Genomic DNA, 24,489 nt, shown 5'->3' with positions numbered 1-24,489 from the left:
GGTAGCTCAATAAATACTTGTGGATTATCTTATCAATCATTTATTGACTTATCTCCATGTAAATACATGTAGATGATATCACTAGGACTGTTACTAGAAGTAACAAACATCTCCATGTTGTTAATTTCTAAAATATATGGGACACCTAGTGACACAGAGAAGCAAGACAAGGAAGATACTTCTGTCTACAGTTCAAATATTAGGGTAGGGGTGCTTGGGTGGCTCAGTTGGTTAAGTTCCGACTTCGGCTCAGGTCATGATCACACGGATCGTGAGTTCAAGCCAGTGTCAGGCTTTGTGCTGACAGCTGGGAGCCTGGAGCCTGCTTGGGATTCTGTGTCTCCCTCTCTCTCTGCCCCTCCCCCACTCATGCTCTGTCTCTCTCTCAAAAATAAACATTAAAAAAATTCAAATATTGGGGCGCCTGGGTGGCTCAGTCGGTTAAGCGTCTGACTTCAGCTCAGGTCACGATCTCGCGGTCTGGTCCGTGAGTTCGAGCCCCGTGTCGGGCTCTGAGCTGATGGCTCACAGCCTGGAGCCTGCTTCCGATTCTGTGTCTCCCTCTCTCTCTGCCCCTCCCCCGTTCATGCTGTGTCTCTCTCTGTCTCAAAAATAAATAAACGTTAAAAAATTTTTTTTCAAATATCAAGGTCTACATATAACTGCTTCCTGTGTCTCATCATATCAAATACTGATTAAAATGATTTTTGTATGTTTTTGATTTATTCAGAAAATGTGTTATAATTCCTGTAGTTACAGATAAGTGCAACTTATTTTTTTAAGAAGAATTGGATTTACACAATTTAAGTAAGGAAATGAAAATAAATAAATATATAATAAATGCATAGAAATCAACTTATAATAAACAAATATAGTGCATAGGTAAAATCCCATTATAGCTTGTATGTAAAGGGTTGGTGTTTCATAACTGGAATTTAATTTTTAATTACTTGTTGCATTTTTTTTATTTCAAAATATGTCTTTGGTTTACTTTGATTTATTTTTGGGTTATTGATATTCTCTGGTCTCTGACATGCCTGGTGTGCACCTAAAGTATACTACAATGAAAATGTGGTGCCACCGTAAATTAGGTTTTTAGTATTTCAAGTTGTAATTAAACTTATACCAAGGGTATTTGAAGTATTTCTTTTTCAGGGTCAAATAAAAAAAATAGTGACATATGGTAGGTGATATCTCTAGGCCATGGTAGGAAAAATCGTGAAATTTAAACGTAGTTACAGTGTATATTCTCCAGTTGAGAAAGAGATAAATTAGACTTGTACCAATAAAACAAGAAAAAGGCCTAAGTGATCGTACTTTCCTATATTTAGCAATTTTGTTATACCTAAAAAGCCCCAATTGGCTTGAAAGATTGTGCCAGGGATTATAAACAAATGCTACTCAATGCATTTTTAATATATAGCCATTTAATATGGCATTTAACATATAGCCATTTAGGGAAATATCAATTTCAACTTAGAAAACCTTTATGATACACTTCATACCTGCTCATCCCAGATAAAATCAATGTGTTACAAGGCTTGAAATCATCCAGCTAGTTTATGTACCGGTGGTGTCCAATTCTAATGCACATTCTGTAGCATGTTTTTTCTCAGACGAATAATCACACTGGTGGTAAAAGATGAAGATACTTTCTCTCTTTGCTTCAGTTCATCTCAGGTTTGGGGGGAAAGTGAGGCAAACTAGTTGCTTCTCAAACTTTAATGCCCACAAAACCTTAAGGATGGTGTTAACGTGGTCATTCTGCCTCAGCATCTGTGAGCTGGGGCCCACACGGTATGTCCTTGTCAGACTCTCATAACATGCTTTGTAAAGCAAGGAAGTGAAGGAATTTGATGCCTGCCGGTTGACCATTCAGTTACCGACCTCGAGAGATGGGGGCATTTACATACCTGCACTGGGAAACTTGACCTGTTAATTTGACTTGACTTTGCCCTTTCCTTAACATCACACACAAGGAGTCGGTTAGCTGTCTGTGAGGATTCAAGCAATATAATGCGTCCAGTACAATGATCCGTCTGTATCAATGTGCGTGGTTGCCGTTGCCTGGACCCAGAGCCTGCTGCACCAGGGAGCATATGCGGGGTCACATCGGCTCCTGCTTCCAGACGCACGTCGTGCGTTCTGTAGCCATCATGGATTTCTGAATAATTTTATCCTGGACCTCGTGGTTTTTAAGTGAAGCCTGATGGAACAACAGAGGGTGCACCGATGAGAGGAGGTGTCCCAGCCACAGCGCCCACACACACACACACACACACAGTCCTGGGTGGGAGGCAGGCTGCACACAACCTCATCTTGCACGGCTGCCTGCATAGACCTGTTCTTCCGTTTCCCACCAATTTTTGCCTCTGGGTTGACTGGCGGGCTTCCCCACCTTCCCTGTCCCAGCTGTAATACCCAAGCGTCCCCCATTCCAACCAGGTAACGACTCTGACCCATTCATTCCTGTTAGTGTCAAGAATAAGAACTGAAGTGTATGTCCAAGGTCACAGGAAGAATTTTAAGCTGGGCTCCTCTCGGTAACATCCTTCCCCATCTGTCACCCTGGATAACCCCTCAGTCTGTGTAAACTGGACTGAGAGAAGACACGCCGCATCGATACAAAGGGGTATTTGCAATCACCGAGTCCTTAGCGCCGGCCCATGTCCAATGTATTGTTTATTCTATAAAATGCCATAGCTGCATATTTTGTTATTTGTTCTATGGGGTTTATATGGAGAGGTATCAGTGTTAAATACTTAGAGTTAATTTTTCTGTACTTTAGGCCGACAGCCGGTATTATATGACGCATTAAAGAAATCGTTAGTGCCCTAACTGAAGGCGATTCCATTGAGAAACATGTCTGATTACAGCCTTAGATCCGTGGATATTGGTCCTGTTCACCCACGAACACACTGCTCAAGAGGATTTTGTTGTTGTCTTTAAATGAGAGCGAGACAGAACCTAAAATATTTGAAGATTTGTTCTCATATTATGTTTTTCCGGAAGGGTAGACTTCCCAGATGCACACTTAAAATGTTCCATAAAGATTGCCATCTATGCTTGAAAAACACAAAGCAAGCGACCATTGTCATGGATTTGGCATATAATAAGGAACATAATTTTAAAGGACCTTTTAAAATGGGTACGTGTTGGAATTGGAGTGTGTAGGAGTAAACAAGGAAGTAGCAGACTTTATTGTCTGAGGACAAGCTTGGTTCGCCGCGTGATGTAAATGAAACGTACTGATACTTAAGAATTAGCTAATGACCGATTTGACATTGCTTGTGGTCTCGGTAGTACCATAAGAGAAAGAGTTAAGGCCTTTCGTTCTTCTCGTCGGAAGGAGAGCAGCCGAAGAACCTGTCTGTTACTCGAGCCATAATACCATTCGTATTACACTCCTCAGCACTTGTCTTTGCATCTCCACAGCGGTGGGTCTCGCTGCGTGTCAAGAACCCGTCCTTCCCAGCAACGGCATCAAAACAGGTGATCGGTATATGGTGAACGACGTCCTGTCCTTCCAGTGTGAACCGGGGTATACCTTGCAGGTACTTTCCTTCGGAGATTTGGGAATGGCGAGGGTTAAACTTCGTAGTCCCTGCCCAGCTTCTGGGAAGGCAACCAGCGCCTGGGATCTGTACCCACAGAAGCTCATCTAGTTTCTCTCACCCTGTTTGGGAATCGCAGTGGTCACATTAAGCCATGCCTGCTGGTCATCTTAATTAGAATGTGGAAGTAGCTCTAAATGATAAAGCCTAGCGTCTCAGTTTTGTGATTATTTTATTTCAAAATGTATGTTCTCCCAAAGAGTATGCAGAGAAAATTCTAAGGGACAGAGTCCTGACACGGTCTCTTTCACCGTGTGACCCCGGCCACCCAGTGACCGGATCTGCTTTTGGGCGGTGTGTCTGTCCTGCTTTGTACCTCGGTCCCACATTCAGTTGGGCAAATGCCCATTCGGTACCTACTCTGTCCCAGGTACTAAGGTCCTCAAGTAGTAGGTTGACATCGTTTTCAAGAAATATTGACAAATTTTTATCACTTTTTTATAATTTTATATGAAAGTTTTATAAACATCGATAACCTAATGTGTAGCGACATTAGTTACTTTTTCTGTTAATTTTTTCTAGTCTAACTGCAAATAAGCTTACTCACAAAATAGTTTCTCTCTGTCACTTAACATAATGACATGACTCTCCCTGCCAACAATATTAATAATCTAAGCACGTATGTTACAAAGTCCGGTAGAAATAGTTAAGCCCAGTGTTGTGTCTGCTCTTCAGTTATTTGGGGTCACAGAGTACTTTTTGCGGCATGCTTATGACGACATTGAAGCTCATGGTATTTCAAGGGGAAATGTTTAGTTCTGGTCTTTAACTGATTTAATGAGCTTGAGGAAGCATCAGAAAAAAGTTGCAAGGTTCCAGAGTACAAGGCCACCACCGTGTATGATATAAGTTCCAGAGTGTGTTGGAGGGAGATATTTTGCAGAGCCGAGACGGGTCACAATGACAGCTCACAAACGCCGAGCGCAGAAGGAGTGCCCCCCAGGTGCCTCACCTGTGTTCCTCCCGGTCACCCACACGGGGTGGGAACAGGAGGCCCGTATTTCACTGACTAGGGGATGGGAGCTGAGCCGGGGGTGAGAGAAGGGGGTGGAACAGAGGAACTGGTAGGGCATCCCTCGCGGGGCCACGCTTGGGAATCAGCCCAGGCTGTGGGTTTAGAGGACCCACCTTTCTGTGTCTGCAAGATGCCTGACACATCCCGGCAAGGGAAAAGCATCATTGCAGTCACGACGAACAAACACCAGTATATAAAGTCACCTGAGTAAGAACGGCTACAGCCTACAGATTTGGTGGGCACTGCCGTAATTACTTTGACTCTGCCAGGAGATGGGCAGACCCTTCCTTGCAGAGCAGGACAAGAGTCACCGAGGAACTCTTTACTACACCTTCACAACTGAGCCAAGTTTTTAAACAAGCGTGCTAAGGCTATCTGAACTGATTCTTTAAGATAAATCTTTTTTTTTTAAAGGTTATTTCTTTATTTTGAGAGGCAGACAGCGGCAGCATGAATGAGGGAGGGGCAGAGAGAGGGAGAGAGAGAGAATCGCAAGCAGGCTCTGAGCTGTCAGCACAGAGCCCGGTGTGGAGCTTGAACCCACGAACCGTGAGATCGTGGCCTGAGCCGAGATCAAGAATCGGAAGCAAAACTGACTGAGCCCCCCAGGCACCCCTCTTTAAGACAAACCTGAAACAAGTTACAGTATAAAGAATTCTGAGCCACACCCCAGGGGTTCCATTTAGAGAGACACAGCAGGATATACTGATAGGCCATCACGATGCCTCTTTCTGCGCACGTTGTAAATGAGCGCAGATCCCCACGTGTCGGTCCTTGCTTTGCTTCTGGATGCTCACCTCCTTCCCACTGGTTCATGGTGCCACTTGGAGAATCCTTTTATAAGAGACACCTCTGCGGCCCTCCAAGAGGAAACTGGAAAGGATTATTCGGTAAGGGCCTTTCTTAGAATGCACCAAAGGGTGTGCTGCCTGCAGATAAGTTTGAGGACACATGTCTGCCGAGCACAGCCTGTTTTCCAAACGCAAACCAAGCTGTCTTGTCTTCATCACAGACAGGCTCCGGCTCTGACCTCACAAGCTGCTGTGGGTCGTTCACGGGAGTAAGGAAGCAGCCTGGATTTTTTGTTTTTAATTGCTAACGGTTGACAAGAATCTTCTAGCACAGTCACGTATTTGGAAGCACAGCGTGCATACATTGCACATCATTCATGAAAAGCAGCCTTCCTCGGACACTTTGCACACAAATGTCTGTGAGCGTGTGTGCCTAGGGAGGTTCCTGGGCGTGGCCAGGACCGCAAAGGTGCGGTCACGTGACGCGTTGAGAGGGATCCCGAGTGCTCATGGGATTTAGGATTTCCATTTTCTGCAGGCTTGTTTCAGAGTTCTTTGAAGAGATGAAAAAAGAAAACGCCCATTCCAAACTAGTAGATAATAGAGTCCTGTCTTGTTTTGGACCCACTATACACATTTCAGCCGGAATCACTAATGTAGAATGTCGGTGCCGGGGGCGCCTGCCTGAGGGGCTCAGTCGGGGAAGCGTCCCGCTCTTGATTTCCACTCAGGCCACAGTCTCAGTTTCATGAGTTCGAGCCCCACATCCGGCTGTGTGCTGACAGTGTGGAGTCTGCTTGGGATTCTCCCTCTCTCTCTGCCCTTCCTCTGCTCACGCTCTGTCTTCCTCAAAATAATACATACATAGATGCATGCATACACACATACCTACATACATAAATAAAGTGTTTGTGCTAGAATCAATAACAGAATATGACCCAGATCAGTAATAACTGCCTCCTTTATTGGTAGCCATCAATAAATACCTTGAAAGGCTTTTGCACTTTATGTCTGTCCGTAATTCAGGAAGAAATTTATTAAAGATAATTCAATGGATCAGAAAACGAGTATACACACAGCATGAACTTTAGCAGGAAACGTGCTACACAGAATGTCTTCTTTAAGAGTAAATATAGTCTCCTTTGGCTGTAATGACTTTTTAACATATCAGAAAGTATGAGAAAATGAGTTTTGTGGCAGATGAATTGAGTATGAAATGTTTCTGAGCTCAGGGAATTGGTTTCTTATTGACAACTGCATTAACGCAAACGCTTGTTTGATGCGTTCGCGACATGGCGGGGATTATTTAACATGAATCAAAGATTTGTTTTCAGCTGCGTCTGTGCCAGTCGTGGGGCAAACGGAGGCTCACAGGATAAGTACGCATGGCAGAGAAGACCACCTAGTCACAGGGAGGAAAACAAAATAAACACGAGTAGTCTGCACACACAGGTGTCCCGTTGACTACCTTCTCTTTTATCGTGAGAGATTTTCGCACAAAACTCTCAGGATTTAACCTGCAGCCGGTTGATTTTTCAAACACAAATAATAGGACAGATATTCTTGAAGGCTGCAAGTTCAGAACTTCATATATTTAAAGGATAAAGAGACCGTGGGTGATGAGGATTCATTTGACTGCAGCCACAATTACGTGATGGTGTGCGAGGCGGTCCGATAACCGAATGAATAGGAAGCCTCCTGTTCGTCTGGTGGAGGAGGGACTGACAGTTCTCTGTGGGACCGTAAGGGGCGTGTGGGTGGAGTGTGAACCGTAGCATGAAAGGTGAGTAGGTGGGTACCTTTTTGTAAGCAGCTTGCATACTGCTGAACTTCCACCTTCAAATCAGTCACCTAGCATTTCCTACTCATTTACAGCCTCCAAGATCAAAAGCTGTAACTTCTGATGATTTAAAACAAAAAAGACAACCAAGGATGTGTTTATTTCCCAAGCCTCCTTGCTAAGCATCGGGAAACGAGCGCATCCCAGACAGAGTGTTGGGTGGGCCAGTGCAAGATTCTGGTCTTTACTGAAGGGAAACACAGTGATTATGGATTTTTTTTCCCCCCATCCTGACTCGGAGCGTGGGATTCCTTGATAAACATTAGTGGAATACATTTCACGATTTCTGACTTGTCCTTCCATCAGAGAAGGAAACCCCAGGAAGGACAGAGATTCTCGCGTGTGACCCGCACCTGCCCCGTTTCCAGTGACGTGAAGTCCATTTCCTTGTCTCCCACAGGGCCGCTCCCACATTTCTTGTATGCCGGGAACCGTTCGCCGCTGGAACTACCCGTCTCCCCTGTGCATCGGTAAGGACGCGCCTGCGACACCGCCTAGCGGCGCACCTGCGCTGTCAGCAACGCGGCGGCCAGCCCCCCGAGCTCCTCTATGGGGCTGCACACGGTGCAACTCCTCTCGAAGCAGTTGTTACTTAACACGATCACCATAACGCGGTCGAGGCGCGAGGAAAATGGCCCAGGCGTCTTCTCCCACGGGGTGTACTAGTTCGGCTTTTTCATCATTTTCGGACCAGCCTGCACGGAGTAGGTGTGAGATCGCCGGCTCGAGGCATCGGACTCCAATTACATTTGTATCCGAAGGGCCAGTGGATTAATTATGAGAGGGAATGAGCACAGCAGGTCTGAAAGCCTGAACGTCATTCCGTGTCAGCCTTGGGGCCTCAGGAAAATCAGGTTTCCAGAAAACAAAGTCAGAAGTCCAAATAAATGATGTGAAGTGGGAGGGATGGTATCATATAGGAGAAACAGAGAGGTGCCCCCCCCCCCAGCCGCTGCAGACGTGTCCCCTAGGACGGGGTGCAGCCCACCCCTTTGGGGAAGCACGTGCCAACCCAGCCTTTTAAAGACGAAGATGTGCCCTGGGGCCCAGTTAGCTGTTTTCGAGAGTCCCAGGGGTTCCCTGGAACGGCAGGTGGTTTCCATTTCCCTCCTCTGTGGGAACAGCTTGGAGTGTGAGGCCATGTGCGGTGCTCTTGACTCTGTAAAGTCTACGTGGCGTTCCTGCCGCCCAGGCCTCGAGCCCCGCCCACCGCCCACCAGCTGTAGGTCTGACTCAGACACCTTTACTCACAGCTCAGGTGACCACAGGGCTCACCTGTGGACTCCGTGTGCCCGACCTGCACACCTGTTGCCTTCTTCAAACCCTGTACCCCCTTCCCAGGTGAACACCGTGATCGTCACCTTTCTTGAATAACCCGGATGTTAGCTCAGCTTCCTTCTCACTCACCGAATCCGGGGTTCTTTGCCCTCGTGGGCCTGTGACCTCAATGCTCCCCAGTCGTGAGTCTCCCCTCCGAGGCCTCGGCTTTAGGATCTCACAGGCTTTGAGTGCCTTGTAGGCCCCTGCTAAGTGGTTGCCGGTCATCTGCACACGAGCCTAACCTACAGCCCCTGGTTTCGGGGCACCTCCTAAGACAGCAGGGGAACGAGAGTGTGTCCCTGCTCCTGGCCCTGCAGCCCCAGACCCCCCACCCCCACACACACCCCTGCTCTGCATGCCCCCCGGGATGCCCCTGGGTGCCTGCTAGTTCCCGCCTCCAGGCACAAGCCCTGCCTGAGCCCCGCCTCCTGCACCTGCGCCCCCGCATCAGGGGCCAAGGCAAGGGAAGGTAGGTACCTCCCATCGGTATTTGAAATGCTGATATTTTGTTCATCACAGGGTTTGTTTCTGGTTGTTGTTGTCGCTGCTGTCGTTTGCATTACTTTTGAAGTTGCACCAACAGATGGCTTGAGGATTCGGGCACCTTCTTAAAGTTTGCACCTGGGGGACTTGCCTCACTGGCCTTACCCTCTCCCCAGCCCTGTCCGGGCTCCCACCCTCCGGTTGGAAAACAGCAGTGACAGAAAGTCATTTCTACAGTGAGCGTGACTCTGCTTTTCCTTGTGCAGCTGGACTGTCACTTTCTGTAACTCGAATGGCCCTCCCTGCAGTCCCAAGGACCTCAGAGGCAGAGCCAGGTGTCACTCACCACGGTACAGTTAGCGCACTGGGCTCTCGGTCACCCCGATTCCTGAATGACCCGTAAGTGACTGATGGTCAGACAATCTGGAATGGTATCGCAGTGATCGTGGACGCCTCGTTCTTAGTCCCTCTCTTGTGTCAGCACACACTCGGAAGCCCCTTGTCTCCAGAACTGCCTTCAAGCCCCTTCCTGTTGCGTGCGCCATTTCAGGAGCGAGTGGTCAACTTCCCTGAATGAATGCAGATGATTTTTAAGTTCATTTATTTATTTTGAGAGAGAGAGAGAGAGAGAGTGAGCCGCAGGGGGAGAGGTGCTGCAGAATGAGAAAGAGAGAGGGGTGGGTGGTGGGGGGAGAATCCCGAGCAGACTCCACACTGCCAGCCCAGAGGCCGACTCGGGCCCAGACCCAGGAACCGTGAGATCACGACCTGAGCTGAACCAAGAGTCTGACACTCAACCAACTGGGAGCCACCCAGGCATCCCGGAATGCAGGTGGTTTTAAAGGGCACAAACATCCTTAAAAGTGTCCTCTGAGCTGGTCACACATTGTTCACGATCCATTCGCCGAGGACTGCGATCGCTTAGTGCGTTTTTCCGGCACCCACGGGTAACGCAAGAGAGTTACGCTCTGTTACGTGTTCCTCTGCAAGCCTGGTTTTCCGACCTCTCACGCAAATCCTAGGTATTAAATGCTTTTTAGTAATATACCACTTAATCACCTAGAATGGGACACAGATGGAACTGTGCACAGAGGAAGATAAAATGGAACCAAACCTTTACAACAGAACCGCGGCCTTTATGACAGTCTCGTGCGGGAACCAGTGGCTGTCCTGTTACATTCATCGAAGCATGTTCGCTTAAAAGTGAAAACGTTCCCTGGTGACCAATACCTTTTTACCTGAGAGTGATTTCTTGGTAAAAATAAATGTCTAGATTAGCACGTCACCTAAAACGTTGACACTTTCTGTAGAGATTTGACATCCCAGGCGCGACCTGGAAGGGACAAACAGTAACAGGGGTGCCACCTTCGGGGGACTGCCTCCTCCCTCCCTGCCTCTTACCTTCAGAACATCCATCTTCCTATTTATTTGTAAATGAAGAACCTTCCCTTAAACCTGGGGACTGAAACATTTTTAACTTTGAAATGAAATCAGCTCACAACAGGGATTCAACCAAATGACGTGCCATGGCACCCAGTGTTACTTGAGGGCATGTTTTATTCAAATAGTTAACCTATATTCGTCAAGTATAATTGATTTTTATCTTCGACTTAGCATTAGCACGTCTCCTGTATTAGCAAATGTCGAAGATACATCAGCTTCCGTAACACCTGCTGGCTCCTAACTGTTTACAAGCTCTAGAGAAAGGTTTTTCGTTGGAAGACTCACAAACAACCCACAGTGAGTCGCAAAGTCTGATCTGAGAGAGCGGAAGGTTGTTTTTTGTTTTTTTCTTTTTTCTTTTCTTTTTTTTTTAGCTAATGGCTTCTGGTTAATCCAAACTGGGGGATTTTAAGACTAGAAATCCATAGAGAGATAATATTTTATTTATTAGCTCTTGGAAATTTCAAGTACTAATGAAGACAGTTTATATCGGAACACTTCTCTACAGGTTACTGAGTGTCAAGCACCACTCTCAGAGCTCAACCAATATTAATCACTTTGAACATGACAGCAAGCCCCAGACTGGCCACGCTGTTTGCCAGGGCCCTGCCTCTGAGCTGGTATTCTCTACACCGTGGGGTCTCTCCGACAGGGCATGGCCTGTGCCCTGGATTAAAGTTCCACATATGGTTACGAAAAAGTCAGGAATCTGCACAGAAGAAAATAAATAAACCCAGTAAGATGTCAGGTCCCCAGCTACTTTATTCCAATAAACACCTTGACCTTTGGAGATACCGTATTTGCCAGTAACTCCCTGCATAGGCTGCTTAACTATAAGAGAGGGTCAGGTGTGGTGGCGGTGTCTCCGGCAAGAGGCAGGAAGTCAGTCTACCAATGGTAGTGGACCAGTAAGCCCTGGGAAGAAGGCTGAGGCTTCAGCAATTGTAACAGTGGACAAGTATAAAGTAAGACAAGTCCATTGGTGGAGTTTGAAAACATCACAAAGGAAAGAAGATTGACACTCATCTTTTGGGAGCTCTGTTTGCATGCCTAGTCAATGATTTTCATATTTTTAGGTAAACTAAGTGAGGATTACATGTAATGGTAACTAAATACTCAAGGAATCAGGTTGCCACTGTATGTTTGAAAGGAGATCTACCTAATATCCAGGCCCTTGTCTCTGTCTTCACAACCCTGATCGTTGGCCCATGATAAACAAAGTTTGTTTGGTAAACTGTTGATGATGACTATTGATGATGACGTCCACCATCCAAGTGCTGGGTCAGCTATTCGTGTGAGACTATCCCAGTCCTCAATCGAAGACGTACGTGGAGGGGCGCCTGGGTGCCTCAGTCAGGTCAGGATCTCTCGGTCCATGAGCTCGAGCCCCGCCTCGGGCTCTGTGCTGACAGCTCAGAGCCTGCTACGGATTCTCTCTCTCCCTCTCTTCCTGCCCCTCTCCCACTCACAGTCTGTCTCTCTCTCTCTCAAAATAAATAAATACATACATACATACATACATACATAAGTAAATACATAAGTAAATACATAAATATTAAAGAATTAAAAAAAAGGCGTACATAGATGTTTATATTTTCTAATTCCCAAGCTTCTTTTCGTAAAAACCGTGTTCAAAATCAAAAGGGTCTATTTAAAAATGTCGCCTTTACTTCACATTTGTCTCAGTGTTGCTGTCATTGATACAGCATTTTCATGTCTGTTTTCCCTGTGGTTGGACATACATACTTACTCTCATGGCAAGATGAGAGCCCCAGGGAAGGGAGATCACTGCTCAGCATATTTAGGGATGCCATTCAGATCCACCAACATGCCTTCAGCAGAACTGATAGACTCGTGGGTCAAATGCATCCCAGCAGCTAGATTTTCACATACTTGGTTCTCCCACAAAGAGGTCACCTTGACAGGTTTGCTCTAAACAACGACAAAGTTCACATTCAGGGTTTTGCTGGAATTATTCATTCCTCCCACAAAACTGCATTACTTAATTTTTTTTAAAATCTACTTCATTAATAACTTATACAATGTTGAAATCCAGATCACGATTCCCTAGCTTGGGCGATCACCATACTTACTGGACTGGATTTTTTTTTTTAATTTTTTTTTTCAACGTTTTTATTTATTTTTGGGACAGAGAGAGACAGAGCATGAACGGGGAGGGGCAGAGAGAGAGGGAGACACAGAATCAGAAACAGGCTCCAGGCTCTGAGCCATCAGTCCAGAGCCTGACGCAGGGCTCGAACTCACGGACCGCGAGATCGTGACCTGGCTGAAGTCGGACGCTTAACCGACTGCGCCACCCAGGCGCCCCTGGACTGGATTTTTTTAAGACTTTAGATTTTTCCTCCTATCAACTGTATCCTCGACACATAAAATTTTTCTATGTTGGTGATTAAACAAGCAAAAAAAAAGTATTCCGCACAGGTCCTGAGAGCTCTCTGAAAGAAGGCCTTCCACAAACTATTTTGCCTAATGAGAACACTGTTAGAATAGCAATAAAGCTTTTTAATGTGACTTCCTGGAAGAAGTGACAGCGTTTGCATTATGACTTCCAGATATAAGAAGTTGCCGTTTTAATAGGTCACAAATGGTCAGGGATTCGAATTTCATCTGCTTACACACATATTATTTGACAAGTGTGTTATAAAATCAGTTGTTTCTTTATAGCCAAACCTCAGCTACAGTAGCATAAAATGTGAGTGACAGAAGTCCAGCCAGATGTGGGAGCTTACGTTAACACCCCGTCATGACGATGGATGTAAGGTTTCCTGGGGAGAAAGTGGGTTTAGTGAGCTGCACCCCAAAACAGAAAAGAATCCCAAAGGAAACATATGCTGGTTAAAACGTCGGTCCCAGAACCAGACAGAGCTGGCATAGTATTCTGGTCGCGTCGCTTAGGCAGACTTTTCATCTCTTCAGGCTTGGTTTCCTTATCTGTAAAATGGGTAATAACACGAACTTTTTAGGGTTGTATGAGAATCAAGTTCTGCAGTGTATTTACTCAGCCTGTTGGGTAGCACATAGTTATCAATGAATAGAGAGTAACTAATGCTACCACTCAATGACTAGCGACCTATAACCTGGAAGTCATCGAGACTAACATGCATGAAATTGCACGGCACTTGACATTTAGTCGCCTTTCCTGAGTCTCCACGTACCAGAAGCAGATCCATTTGGAAAAACCGTCTCTGTTCTTAAATAGTTGACGCCCGAGAGGAAGGACCAGACCCGAGGGTAACTGAAGTGCGTCGCACTGTGTGTGTGCTGTGATTGAGGGTGAATCCACCTCTGCAGACTTGCTCTTACCTAGCACGATCCCATAGAGCAGCTGGAATTAAATCCCCTTGCTAGAAAGCCACGACCCCCAGCACTAAGTACCCTTGTCCACTTTGCAGCAACCTGCGGAGGGACACTGAGCAGCATGGGGGGAGTGATCTTGAGCCCAGGGTTTCCGGGCACGTACCCCAACAACCTGGATTGCACCTGGAAAATCCAGCTACCTGTTGGCTATGGTAAGTGAAAGTTGTTTTTTTAATTATTATTGTTATTATTGTTTAATTCCTGTAATTTCAACTTTGTCATTTCTATCTTGGAAAGAATTCAGCTGAAGGAAAAAAAAATGTGCCTTATTCTGTTGACATAACTGTCTTTAATTGAAAGTGGCTTACAGATTTAAATAAAGCTTTGGCAGAATAACTTCAAGAACAGAAAGTTATTAAAAAATCAATTCAGCCATGCAGCTCTTTTCAAGGCAAATTAAATTAGATGGATGATGATATAGTAGGCACACGAGGTATATGTAGCATCCCTAATTCAATTATCCCTCTCTTTATTCATAATACCACCTTTTAGAATCTATTTCTGGAATTTAATAATGGTTGTTGTTTCTTTGGAACAATTTGTAAGGCTTTTTCAGGTTGCGACACATTTTATTACTGTTCCATAAGTTTTTGTAATTATGTATCGCATTGATTTCGGTTTATGAAAATGGCTTTTTATAAGATTTAGTTATGAACTTTCAGGATAGCCACCTTAAATAATTCATGACATTAATTGTTATGTACAGTAAAATCTCATTATGGCCTTTTCCAGAAACACACGGTCTTTGTGAAATTTTGATTCCCCGCCATGCCTTTCCTTGTCTGCGCCATGATTTCCTTCATGGTTGAGTTCATTAATTTGGGTTTTCCCCACCTGTGATTTTTCTCCAGAGCACACACTGATAGGTGTACCAGGTCAGGTCCTTACTGAATGTCCTCGTGCATAGTGATTGAGGACATCTACGTGAAATGTTAGTTGGATGATGAATGAACTTAAGCCCAAGTGGAAGTCGCTGCCCTAGATCATGTTTTTTTATTAGGTTTTCAGAGCTTTGGCTGAAAAACCTGTGTGCGGGATGGATACAGCAGCAGTGATGTAGAACACGGAGCAAGGAAGGGTCCCCCTGCTCAGCAGAGAGGAGCCAGGGGGAACCCCGGGCAGGAGGGCCCGGTGGGCATCGGTCGGGTGTGCGAGCACAGTCACGCTGTGGGCCGAGCCCGAGTGTTCCACCAGGGAGGGAGGGGAGCGTGGAAAGGCGCTCCCCCTGGGGAGAACTCATGGGAGCTTCCTGTCCGCTGAGGTCCCTAAGGGGCCAGCAGAGGTCGAATGGGACAAGGAAGGGGAGAGACCACCAAAGGTTACAGAGGCTGTTTCTTCCAGGTTTTCAGTTTGGCTTTGTTTCTTAGACCATAAACTCTCTGAACATAGGGGAATACATCTGCCAGGTGCTTAACCAGTATTAGCTCAGTTACTCTCAAAAGGCCGGCCTGTTTTCCTAGCATAGGGATCTGAAGACAGGGTTCATACAATCTTTGAGTCAGGCGGTGGAGGTGGGATCAAACATACATGTGACCCAGGCCATTCCAGCAGGGTCCTCAGGCCCTTTGGGGTCACGGGCTCATCAGGCAAATGACCACACCGGTTAAATGCAGAGATTCAGAGAAACGCGGGCCCCCACAGTCTGAGTCGGGTGTCGCACGGTCTACCAAGATGGGAGGTGTGCCTGTCTCATGGGAAAAACCGACAGAGCCTCAGAGGGTTTGGGCGAGGACTCGCTAAAACAACCCAGGAGGAGTTTAGCACCGGGCTTGGCGGGTCAGAAACGGCAACAGCAGCCAATGAAGAAGTCAGCTGGTTTTTTTTTTTTTTATTATTATTATTATTCCAAGTATTTCCCACTTGGCTTTAAAATCTCATTAGAAATAGATTATTCCTGAAGGGTATAAATATTGTATTAACTTATTTTCCCAATTTGACCGTTCTGTGGTTATTGTTTGGCGTTTTTCCTTATGTTGTTCGTGCGTAAACCAGCGTGAAAGATAATAATTCAGGGGGAAACGTCGGTCAAGTTGTCTGACTTTGTGATCATGATCTATGAGCCCAAAGAAAATATTTATTTGAAGAAAGACCAAAATGGGAAAAAAGATTTATCAGATGTTATAATTAAAATAAAGTTTTTAAATATTTGGTACTGCGTAATTCTGGGGTTTGAAAGTATCTTGAAGGAAAGGCGAAAAGAAACCTTGTGGCTCAAATCCTAAATACATACGAGATAATATCATTAGCCCTAGATTGTTAGAATGATGTAATTATGCCCCAGGATGCAGTTGACTCTTGAAGAACCTGGAGGTCAGGGGCGCTGACCCTGCATAGTTGAAAATCCACTATGACCCGATTCCACAAAAACTTAGTTAATAGTAACGTTACCATTGACTAGAAGCCTATCGATGACATGAGTACGTATGGTGTACGTTATATTTTGTAGTATATACTATATTCTTACCATAAGGTGAGCTAGAGAAAGGAAAATATCATTGAGAAAATCTTAAGGAAGAGAGAACACACTTAGGGTCCTGTACTGTAGAAAAGCTTCACAGAAGTGGACCCACACAGTTCAAACTGTGTTGTTCAAGAATCAACTGTAAATTACAGATTAAATGTAATGCACCGGGTTTGCCGGAGATACATTTTAGAATCTATAAATATCCTTCTAAAAACGAAGTTACAAATTTAGAGGAAAGGCGTCTAAGTGATGGTAGGTCCCCTGACAGGGATTTTTCCATCCCTGCTAGAAATGCCTTCTGAGGCCTACAAAATGACCGCACTTTTTGCTGATGTTGAGAAAACGTTACAGCCTAGCTTTCAACTCCATGGGAGAGTTTTGAAACTCTTAAGTAAGTTAATTTTATCTCTTTCTGGTCTTTCATCTCTGCCGGTTCTCCCTTGGAATAACATGGCTCAAAACACCTCCTGTCCTGTGGTCAAAAGCACGCATTTGAGATCTGCGTTTTCAGCTGCGTGTGACATATTTTCATCTGGGGCATCTGAAGGTGTCACGGACTCCATTCAAATTCAAATCATCCCTTTCTTCTTTCCCTTTACTCGGTTTATTCCAGAGTGGATTCTTCTGTTTCATTCCCTGTCTGTATCTACAGCATGACCCTTCCCTGGAACTTTTCTTTCCCTCAGTCTTACCTTAGCAGTAATTCCTCCCAGGATCTCCCAAGTCATAGGCAAACATCAGATCACTAGCTTGGAAATTTTGAGATAGCAAGTTTGGGTCTGAAACTCAGGAAAGTGCAATTTTGTGTTAAACACTCTGGAAGTTTCTTATTTAAAAAAAAACAGATAGGAACATAGCAAAGATGACTATCCCATCCCTTCATGATCATCTCTCCCTTTTTTTAAATGTTGATTTATCTATTTTAGAGAGAGAGAGAGTGCACTTGTGGAGGAGGGTCAGAGAGAGAGGGAGAGAGAGAATCCCAAGCAGCCTCCATACTGTCAGCAGAATCGGGGCTCAGTCCCACAAACCATGAGATCATGACCCAAGTCAAAGTCAAGAGTCGGATGCTTAACCGACTAAACCACGAGGCGCCCTTCATTTCTCCCCCTTAATCTCCCACATTGTGTCCTATCAACACCAAAATCTTAGGATCGTTCTGGAACATCTCCTGTAATTACCACCCAGGACACAGCTACCATTTTCCCAGTAGGACAAGGAGGGAGATTGGGATGACATGTTTCTATGGATGACACAATAGATGTTTTACCTGGAAAACTTCTGCTGTTAAGATGATCTTGGCAACCAAGTTGGAAGATCATAGTAAGAGATATTTCCTCCTTGGAAGGACAGCGTGATGGGTAATTTACATCAAGTGTGGTAGACTTTCCAGCTCTTCCAAGTGAGCATGCACTGGGCGTGTTGCTGTCACTGCTCACGCCTGCTCCTGTCCCAGATCTCCTGCCTCAGGGACTGCCTCTGCGTGTGCATCGGGGGCGGGGGGTGGTGGTCTACTCCTAGCCCTTTCTCTGTCCGAGGTTTGGGAAACCAGTCTAAACAATAGAGGTTGTAGGGTCACTGGGAAGTTCATCAAGAAGAGGGCACCGTGGGAAACTTGCTTGTATAAGACCCAACAATACGGTCAGATTTATTGTGAATGTGTACTTAAACTTGGAACGTTAAATGCCAAGGAGAATGATTGCTAAGCCCAGGGGTTCTGAAATTTTGCTGCGCGTGAGAATCCCGGGTGGGAGTCACGTTGTGACAGTGAACTTCCTGCGGCTTGCCCCTTGGTGCCCTGTCTCAGCCCCGCGGGCCACACCAGAGTACTCAGCAGGGTTTTTATCTAGCACCTCCGGTATTTCGGATGAGGGAGTCACAGGTTTTGGGAAGCATTCCTTCAATTTAGGGAAGACCACTTGTAACTGAAATAAGATGAGAAACGCACAAATGTTATTTTCATAAGATTCTTATACATTTTATTTTCAGTACAAATTGCTTTACCCAAAAGTGTAGAAATCCAGAGGTTTTGACACCGTGGAGTAGAGATAGAATATTATTTCATATGAAACCGTGTGATAAACCAAAACTTTAACATGAATTCCAAAAAAAAATAAATAAATAAAAATAAAAAAGGAATTGCTACGGTTATTACAGAGTTTTCTTTAAAATAAGTTCTATTTCCATACTTTTAAAGTTAGTTCTCTCATTTCTTTAAATGCGATCTCAAATATCTGTGTGTACATTCCTGTGGTCTCGATTTTCAGTTCTGGTGGTGGGTTGCTTGGGGCATTCGTGGCTGTGCTGCCGGTAAACACAGATGAACCCAGTTCCTGCAGCCACAGGGATAGTCCACGGAGGCGGAACGTGGTATCATTGCCTTTCTTGATGAATTTCGTTCAGGGAGGATTTTACTGGGGTGCTTTGAATCCTCCCCTACCACTGGATTGCCCAGGACCAGCTGAGAGGGATTATCCGGTCCATTAGTTAAGCAGCTGCCAACTTAGTCAAATAATTCTTTTGATTCTGTCATTTCTTTCCAATGCCTGTGGATCAATCGATAGTTTAATTAAACAGGCAAAATGATTAGTTGCTTCGGCAACATGTGAAAACCACCTTTGTCTCACGTTGCTGTTATTTGTCCCGGTGACAACTGTCTCCTGCATCCAGTCTCAGGGAGAGAACACAGCTCTTCTCTCCAAGTGCTGGAGGGACTTTGTGTGTAGGGGTGGGTGGGCAGGAAGAATGGCGAGTGCTCACGTCTGGGGGCTCCGAGTTGGGTTGACTAGAAAGCTTAGTTCCATCAGTCACTGGGGTTGTGAATGTGCCCAAGTTACCAACAGTGTTCTTGAACCTCATTTCCTTATCTTTAAAATAAACATAATAAAACATCATCTCATGGGGCTGCTCTGATTAATGCAGATGCCTGATATGGAGCAGGGCATTATTTGGCTGTTAGCCGCTTTTAGTTACAAAACCAAATGCCCTAATGATTTTTATCGTGTTTTCTTTCCTTGTCACGGATTTCGGTTGATATTTTGGGTTGCTTTGGCACAAGCCCCATTGACACAGAATTTCTGTCTCTACTTTCTTGAAATTTTCTAAAGGCACAGTCAACAAAAATACAACCGTGATTTTTTTTTTCCTTTGTCTCTGCCTTTTCTGTTCAAAAACCACTGCACCAACTTTGCAGGCCACGCTGTCCAAAATGACCATGTCTTTGACCATCTAGAGGCGTATGTAGGCAGGCTATAAAGGATACTTCAGAAGAGTCACTCTTGCCGTGCATTTATTATGCACAGAAGATAGTAAATAGAGCACTTAATATTCACAAGGTCTATCATCCAAAAAAAAAAAAAAAATGAAGATTTCACTCAGAAGTCAGGGTCACATTACTTTTTAAAGTTTTGTCAAATCCAAAGTCAAACGTTCTTTGTGCAGGTGACTTTTCCTGACACTTAATTTTCAGTGTGAACGATACTCAGAGCACAACAATAAGGTGCTCCGTAAATTCCACCAAGTGGACATTCAGATTGATTTTTCTTGTTGTAATAACACATTTTTGTCAGCATTTCATGAGATAATGAAAGGATAGCTAGGCTATGCTTCTTCCAATCCCTTCATTTTGGCTTTATGATGTCAAACTGGACACAAGTCCCTGAAAATTAGATAGCTAAGTAATTCCATTTTAAACCAGATTAGAACTGGGCTCTGTTCTGTTCCATCTCCTGATGTGCGTTAAGAGGTTTGATATGTGGCTGGATACTTTATCCTGATTAAAATGCTAATTTTTTCATAAGACCGTAATTGCCCTAATTCTGTTCCATTTCAAGTTTAATTCCAAGTCCGTAAAAGGCCACCTCTACTGTTGCCTTCACTTGGAGATATTGGCCGTCTTTAACTTTTGTTCCCCCTTGATCTGCTTGCTGGCTTTCATTTCTTCCTTGACTGTGTCATTCTATGAATTTCAAAACGTATCTCTGGATAAATGCATCTGAAGTCTGCATATGAACATCTGAAACGCGCGTATTTTAAGCCGTTTCCCTGCTGTTTGATTTGATACCCAAATCGCGAGTGCGTTCTGCAAGTGTCTAGTCTTGCCCTACTTTCCCATGTTGTACATACCTTGGGACATAAATAAAATGTCAGCGATTCAGCAGTTGTTTGCATTCATCTTCATGGTGACCAATGTGTTGGGTGTTCATAAGCCTTTGCAGACCACAGCGGTCAGTGGCCCCAACTTTGGCACGTGTGCACTCAGAAAAAGGCTCCGTTAGAACAGTTTCATGATTAGTATCAAAACCCTTTTTGGTCAGATCCATGGGCCATGATGCAAAAGAAGACTGTGTTTCTAACTCAACACTGGGTGAGGGACTAAATCCAGTACTGATGTGTACCTCGCTAAGTGGCCAGGAGCTCAGCTGCCACAATAATGTTGAGGGAATAGTTGGGAATTAAGGGACTAAGGGAGCCCCTAGTCCTTCCCTCTCTCCATCTCTCTTTTCTTCCTTCCTTCTCTCCTTCCGTCCATCCTTCTCTCTCTTTCCATCTCTCTCGATCCCTCTTTTCTTTTCCTGCTGCTAAATTTCTTTGAACCAGCATATTTGCTAACATTTAGAAAAAAAATTAACACTTCATTGATGGTTTTTCAACAAAGAGAAATATTCGACATTTTGAACTATTTACAAAAATGCTTTACATTGATGGCGTTGCTCTGTACTCCTGTATGGACGTGACCTAGGGATAGCCAAGCCAAAGACAGACTGGGATCATCCTTCCCTGGTGGCTCGCGTGCTGCTAGTTTATAGATTCAGACTCTGACACCTGGATTTAATTACTTGTTCTAAAATGGTCCTAAGACTTGGTTGATGGGTTAAAGCTCTTTCCCCTTAGACAGGATTTTTCTCCTGCCTTTTGCTTCCTCAGCCCCTTTCTGAAGTATCCTATATTTTTTTTTAAGTTTTTTTTTTTTTTTTTTCAAGACTCAGATCCGAGAGTCACCTGCTCTCCTGATGAAGCCAGCTGGGCACTCCTGAAGTTGCCCACATTCTATTCTTTCCTTCCTTCCTCTGGCAGTCATGGTTGAACAAATTTAATCCAATCTTGCCCAATAAGAACTGGAGAATCTCCAGCTTCCTCAGATTGTTCGTTCTTGTACGCACGTTTTCTAAACCAGGAAAGTGAGCTCTTTGCCCATGAGATGTGCGTGTAAATCTAACTCTGCTTGTCCTGTGCTTCACTGGACATAACACCTAACATCTCTGAGTCACATTATGATGATACCAGTAAGGACTTCGCTGGGTAACTGTGAGAAAAATGTCGCTTGGTAACGTGCAGCTTCAGCTTGGTAGTTGGCCTCACACTTCCGCCCAAATAGAGAGGGCTGTGACGTTCTGTGCCTCCTCACGGTTTTCTCCGTGGTAGATGACACTGTGTTTCCTGGAAGACTGTATTTACCGAGTGCCTATATCTCTCTCTCCTACTTGGCTTGAACGTCTCTCATGCTTTTTTTCACTGAATTCTGCTTTCGATAACTGTATTTCCCATCAATACCCAAGTAGATATGTTTGCTTAAATTTTCTCTGCACTTAACACTACGTGAGGCCACCCATGAAAGTATTATCTTTACTTTTCCAAACCTAGAAAACATGGGTCACTATAGGAGATGACAAGCAAAAATAAAGCTCTTCTCTATCAAGAGCAGATGAGCCATAACACAAAGTAAAGCTTTTCTGACGTGTTGGGAGAATAATCTGTAATGGCTGTTGGAATTCTCAGTGTAGGCTTTATACACCTAAGTTAATTACATGGAGTTATGTGAACACAGATGCCTTTGGAGTTCTGTAGAAACTATTTAAGTGGCTTAAAATGTATCAGCATCGGAGTCAACTAGATTTTCAAAAATGGCACAAAGTCATAGCAAATCAGTCTAAATCATTCTGATTTTTATTTTCTTCTAAATTATCATCAGCCTCTTATCTGGTACATAGACCAATAGGATCCCAGTGACAGTGGTCACTTGGACAATCTTTTGGTGTGTGAACCGTGCCAGGGTATGAGATTGAAGTGTGGAAGTCACGGTGGGGTTTTAGATTGGGTTTTTTGCAAAAACCAGTCATTGGCTTTGTGTGCATAATGCAACTGAAATAATCACCTGCTAAACTAGCCAGTCTCTTGTGTCATGGTTTGACCATCCATTTGAAAGCCACTTTGAAAGGCTCTTGCACTTTTTTTAGACCCATTTCGGCATCTTTCTTGATAAAGTTGCAAATTAGCTTATGGACGATCCAACATACATACAATTCATTGCCAGACAAAATCATTGCCGTCCTTGTGAGTACCAGTCATACTCCAAGCATTATGCCTGTATATTTCTGTGACGTAATGCTAGCAATTGTATTTGACAAAGATGCGGACTGAGAGACATTAATTACGTGAACAAAGGTCATACAGCCAGTAGGTGGCACAGGTGACATTGAACCAACATGTGTTGTCGCCCAAAATGTGTGCTCTGCCACCGTGACTGCCTTGTTCTGCCTCCCGGAGGATCGTGTGTGGGGACACTGATGCCATTTTAATCACTTTTGACACACGTTGCCCTTATGCATTTTGATGTTAACTCTCACTAATTTTGCCTATTTTTTCACAGGTGCACATATTCAATTTCTGAATTTTTCTACCGAAGCTAATCACGACTACCTTGAAATTCAGAACGGACCCCACCACGGCAGCCCCATGATCGGGCAGTTCAGTGGCACCGAACCCCCCTCCTCCCTGCTCAGTACGACACATGAAACGCTCATCCACTTTTACAGCGACCATTCCCAGAACCGGCAAGGGTTTAAACTCACTTACCAAGGTAAGGAATCAGCAAAAACCCAGATTTATCTCTTTCACTTAAACTGAATGGAAATAGCATCCTCCCAGACGGGTCACAGAGATGCAGAGCTGGAACCACTGGTTCCCCGACTGGTAACGGACCCGGGGCTGCTCCCACGGTGTAGACGCGGGCAGAGGCCTCGACGGGGATGGGGGGCCACCGCACTGTCCTCACGTCTTGCCTCCGGTCACGCCCTGCTGCGGCCCACATCACACTCCTGGGCAGCTGGCCCCGCGTCACGCACACCTCCCCATCTGTCACGGTCCTCTGGCCGCCGGGGCGTCGCGTCCCCTCCGGACGTGCCGGCGAATCCGGTCACAGCGGCAGCGGGGCTGGAGGCGTGTCTCCTGCACCGGCTGTTGTCAGAGCTCGAAAATAATGGCTGAAGGTATCAGTCGAGTCACTTCCAGTTACGCCAGGAAGAAAATCCAGTGAACCAACTTCGTTTTTAAACTCTCTGAACGCGAGACTTGAAGACAAGTTTGAATCAAGCCTCATCCAACCATTTTTGACAAGAGAAAAAGTTCAGAGTTTTCATTTCGTACCAGACGATTTAGCTGGCGTTTCTTGGTTATCGTTAAATCCTACGAAGCTGGAAATGTCAACACAAGGGCTTTTCGTTTTTAAAAATCTTAATTAAATCACTTGCTTTCTTTAATTTCATCGACTGCCTTTGAAACTAAGGCTTTTACTGTTTTACTCAAAGATGACGCATTTTATGTTGAAGTTTCAGACGTTGGTACTCAAGTTGTTACTTAAATATAAAATCTACACTTAGATTTCCAAATCTGGGGTCTCTTAAGATACGAAACCCCAGTAGGAGGGAAATAAAGGCTGGGACAGGGAGGAATGCGGCAGGAGACGTGGCCAGAATGTTCTTGATGCAGGCAGTGTCCTTCATTGCTTCCCGCTGTACCCCATCCCCCTCAGGAAAGCGTCGCTTGCACACACACACACACACACACCACGTCTCTTTAGACATGCATTTTTAAGTTTATTTATTTCTTGAGAGAGAAAAGGGGAGGGGCTGAGAGAGGGAGAGGGAGAATCCCGAGCCGTCCGCTCAGAGGCCCACTTGGGGCTCAGACTCATGAACTGTGAGACTGGGACCTGGGCAGAAGCCAAGAGTCAGGAGCTTGACCGACCCAGCCACCCGGTGCTTCTGTTTTTGTGTAATTGTCAGTGTCCCTTCGAGTCCCGTCTTCCTTCGGCTCCCACTTCCTAGGAGACGTTGAGGCACTGTCTGCACCACCTGTCCCGG

The 24,489-nt window shown here is 45.0% G+C and overlaps 1 protein-coding gene across 5 annotated transcripts in view; it reads left to right on the top strand.

Annotated features, from left to right (window-relative positions):
• CSMD1 (CUB and Sushi multiple domains 1) overlaps nt 1-24,489 on the top strand; it is a 2,022,178-nt gene that overhangs the window by 1,821,974 nt on the left and 175,715 nt on the right. For all 5 annotated transcript variants that reach the window (XM_045451804.1, XM_045451793.1, XM_045451792.1 and 2 more), the window contains 4 exons: nt 3,436-3,554; nt 7,661-7,730; nt 13,920-14,036; nt 22,998-23,207. In XM_045451804.1, coding sequence (XP_045307760.1) covers nt 3,436-3,554; nt 7,661-7,730; nt 13,920-14,036; nt 22,998-23,207 — 516 coding nt within the window. The remainder of the gene's footprint in view (nt 1-3,435; nt 3,555-7,660; nt 7,731-13,919; nt 14,037-22,997; nt 23,208-24,489) is intronic.

Source organism: Leopardus geoffroyi, chromosome B1 (genome assembly GCF_018350155.1).
Source record: "Leopardus geoffroyi isolate Oge1 chromosome B1, O.geoffroyi_Oge1_pat1.0, whole genome shotgun sequence".
NCBI lineage: Eukaryota > Metazoa > Chordata > Mammalia > Carnivora > Felidae > Leopardus > Leopardus geoffroyi.
The sequence above is the reverse complement of the archived record's forward strand: the minus strand, read 5'-3'. Positions and strand labels throughout refer to the sequence as shown.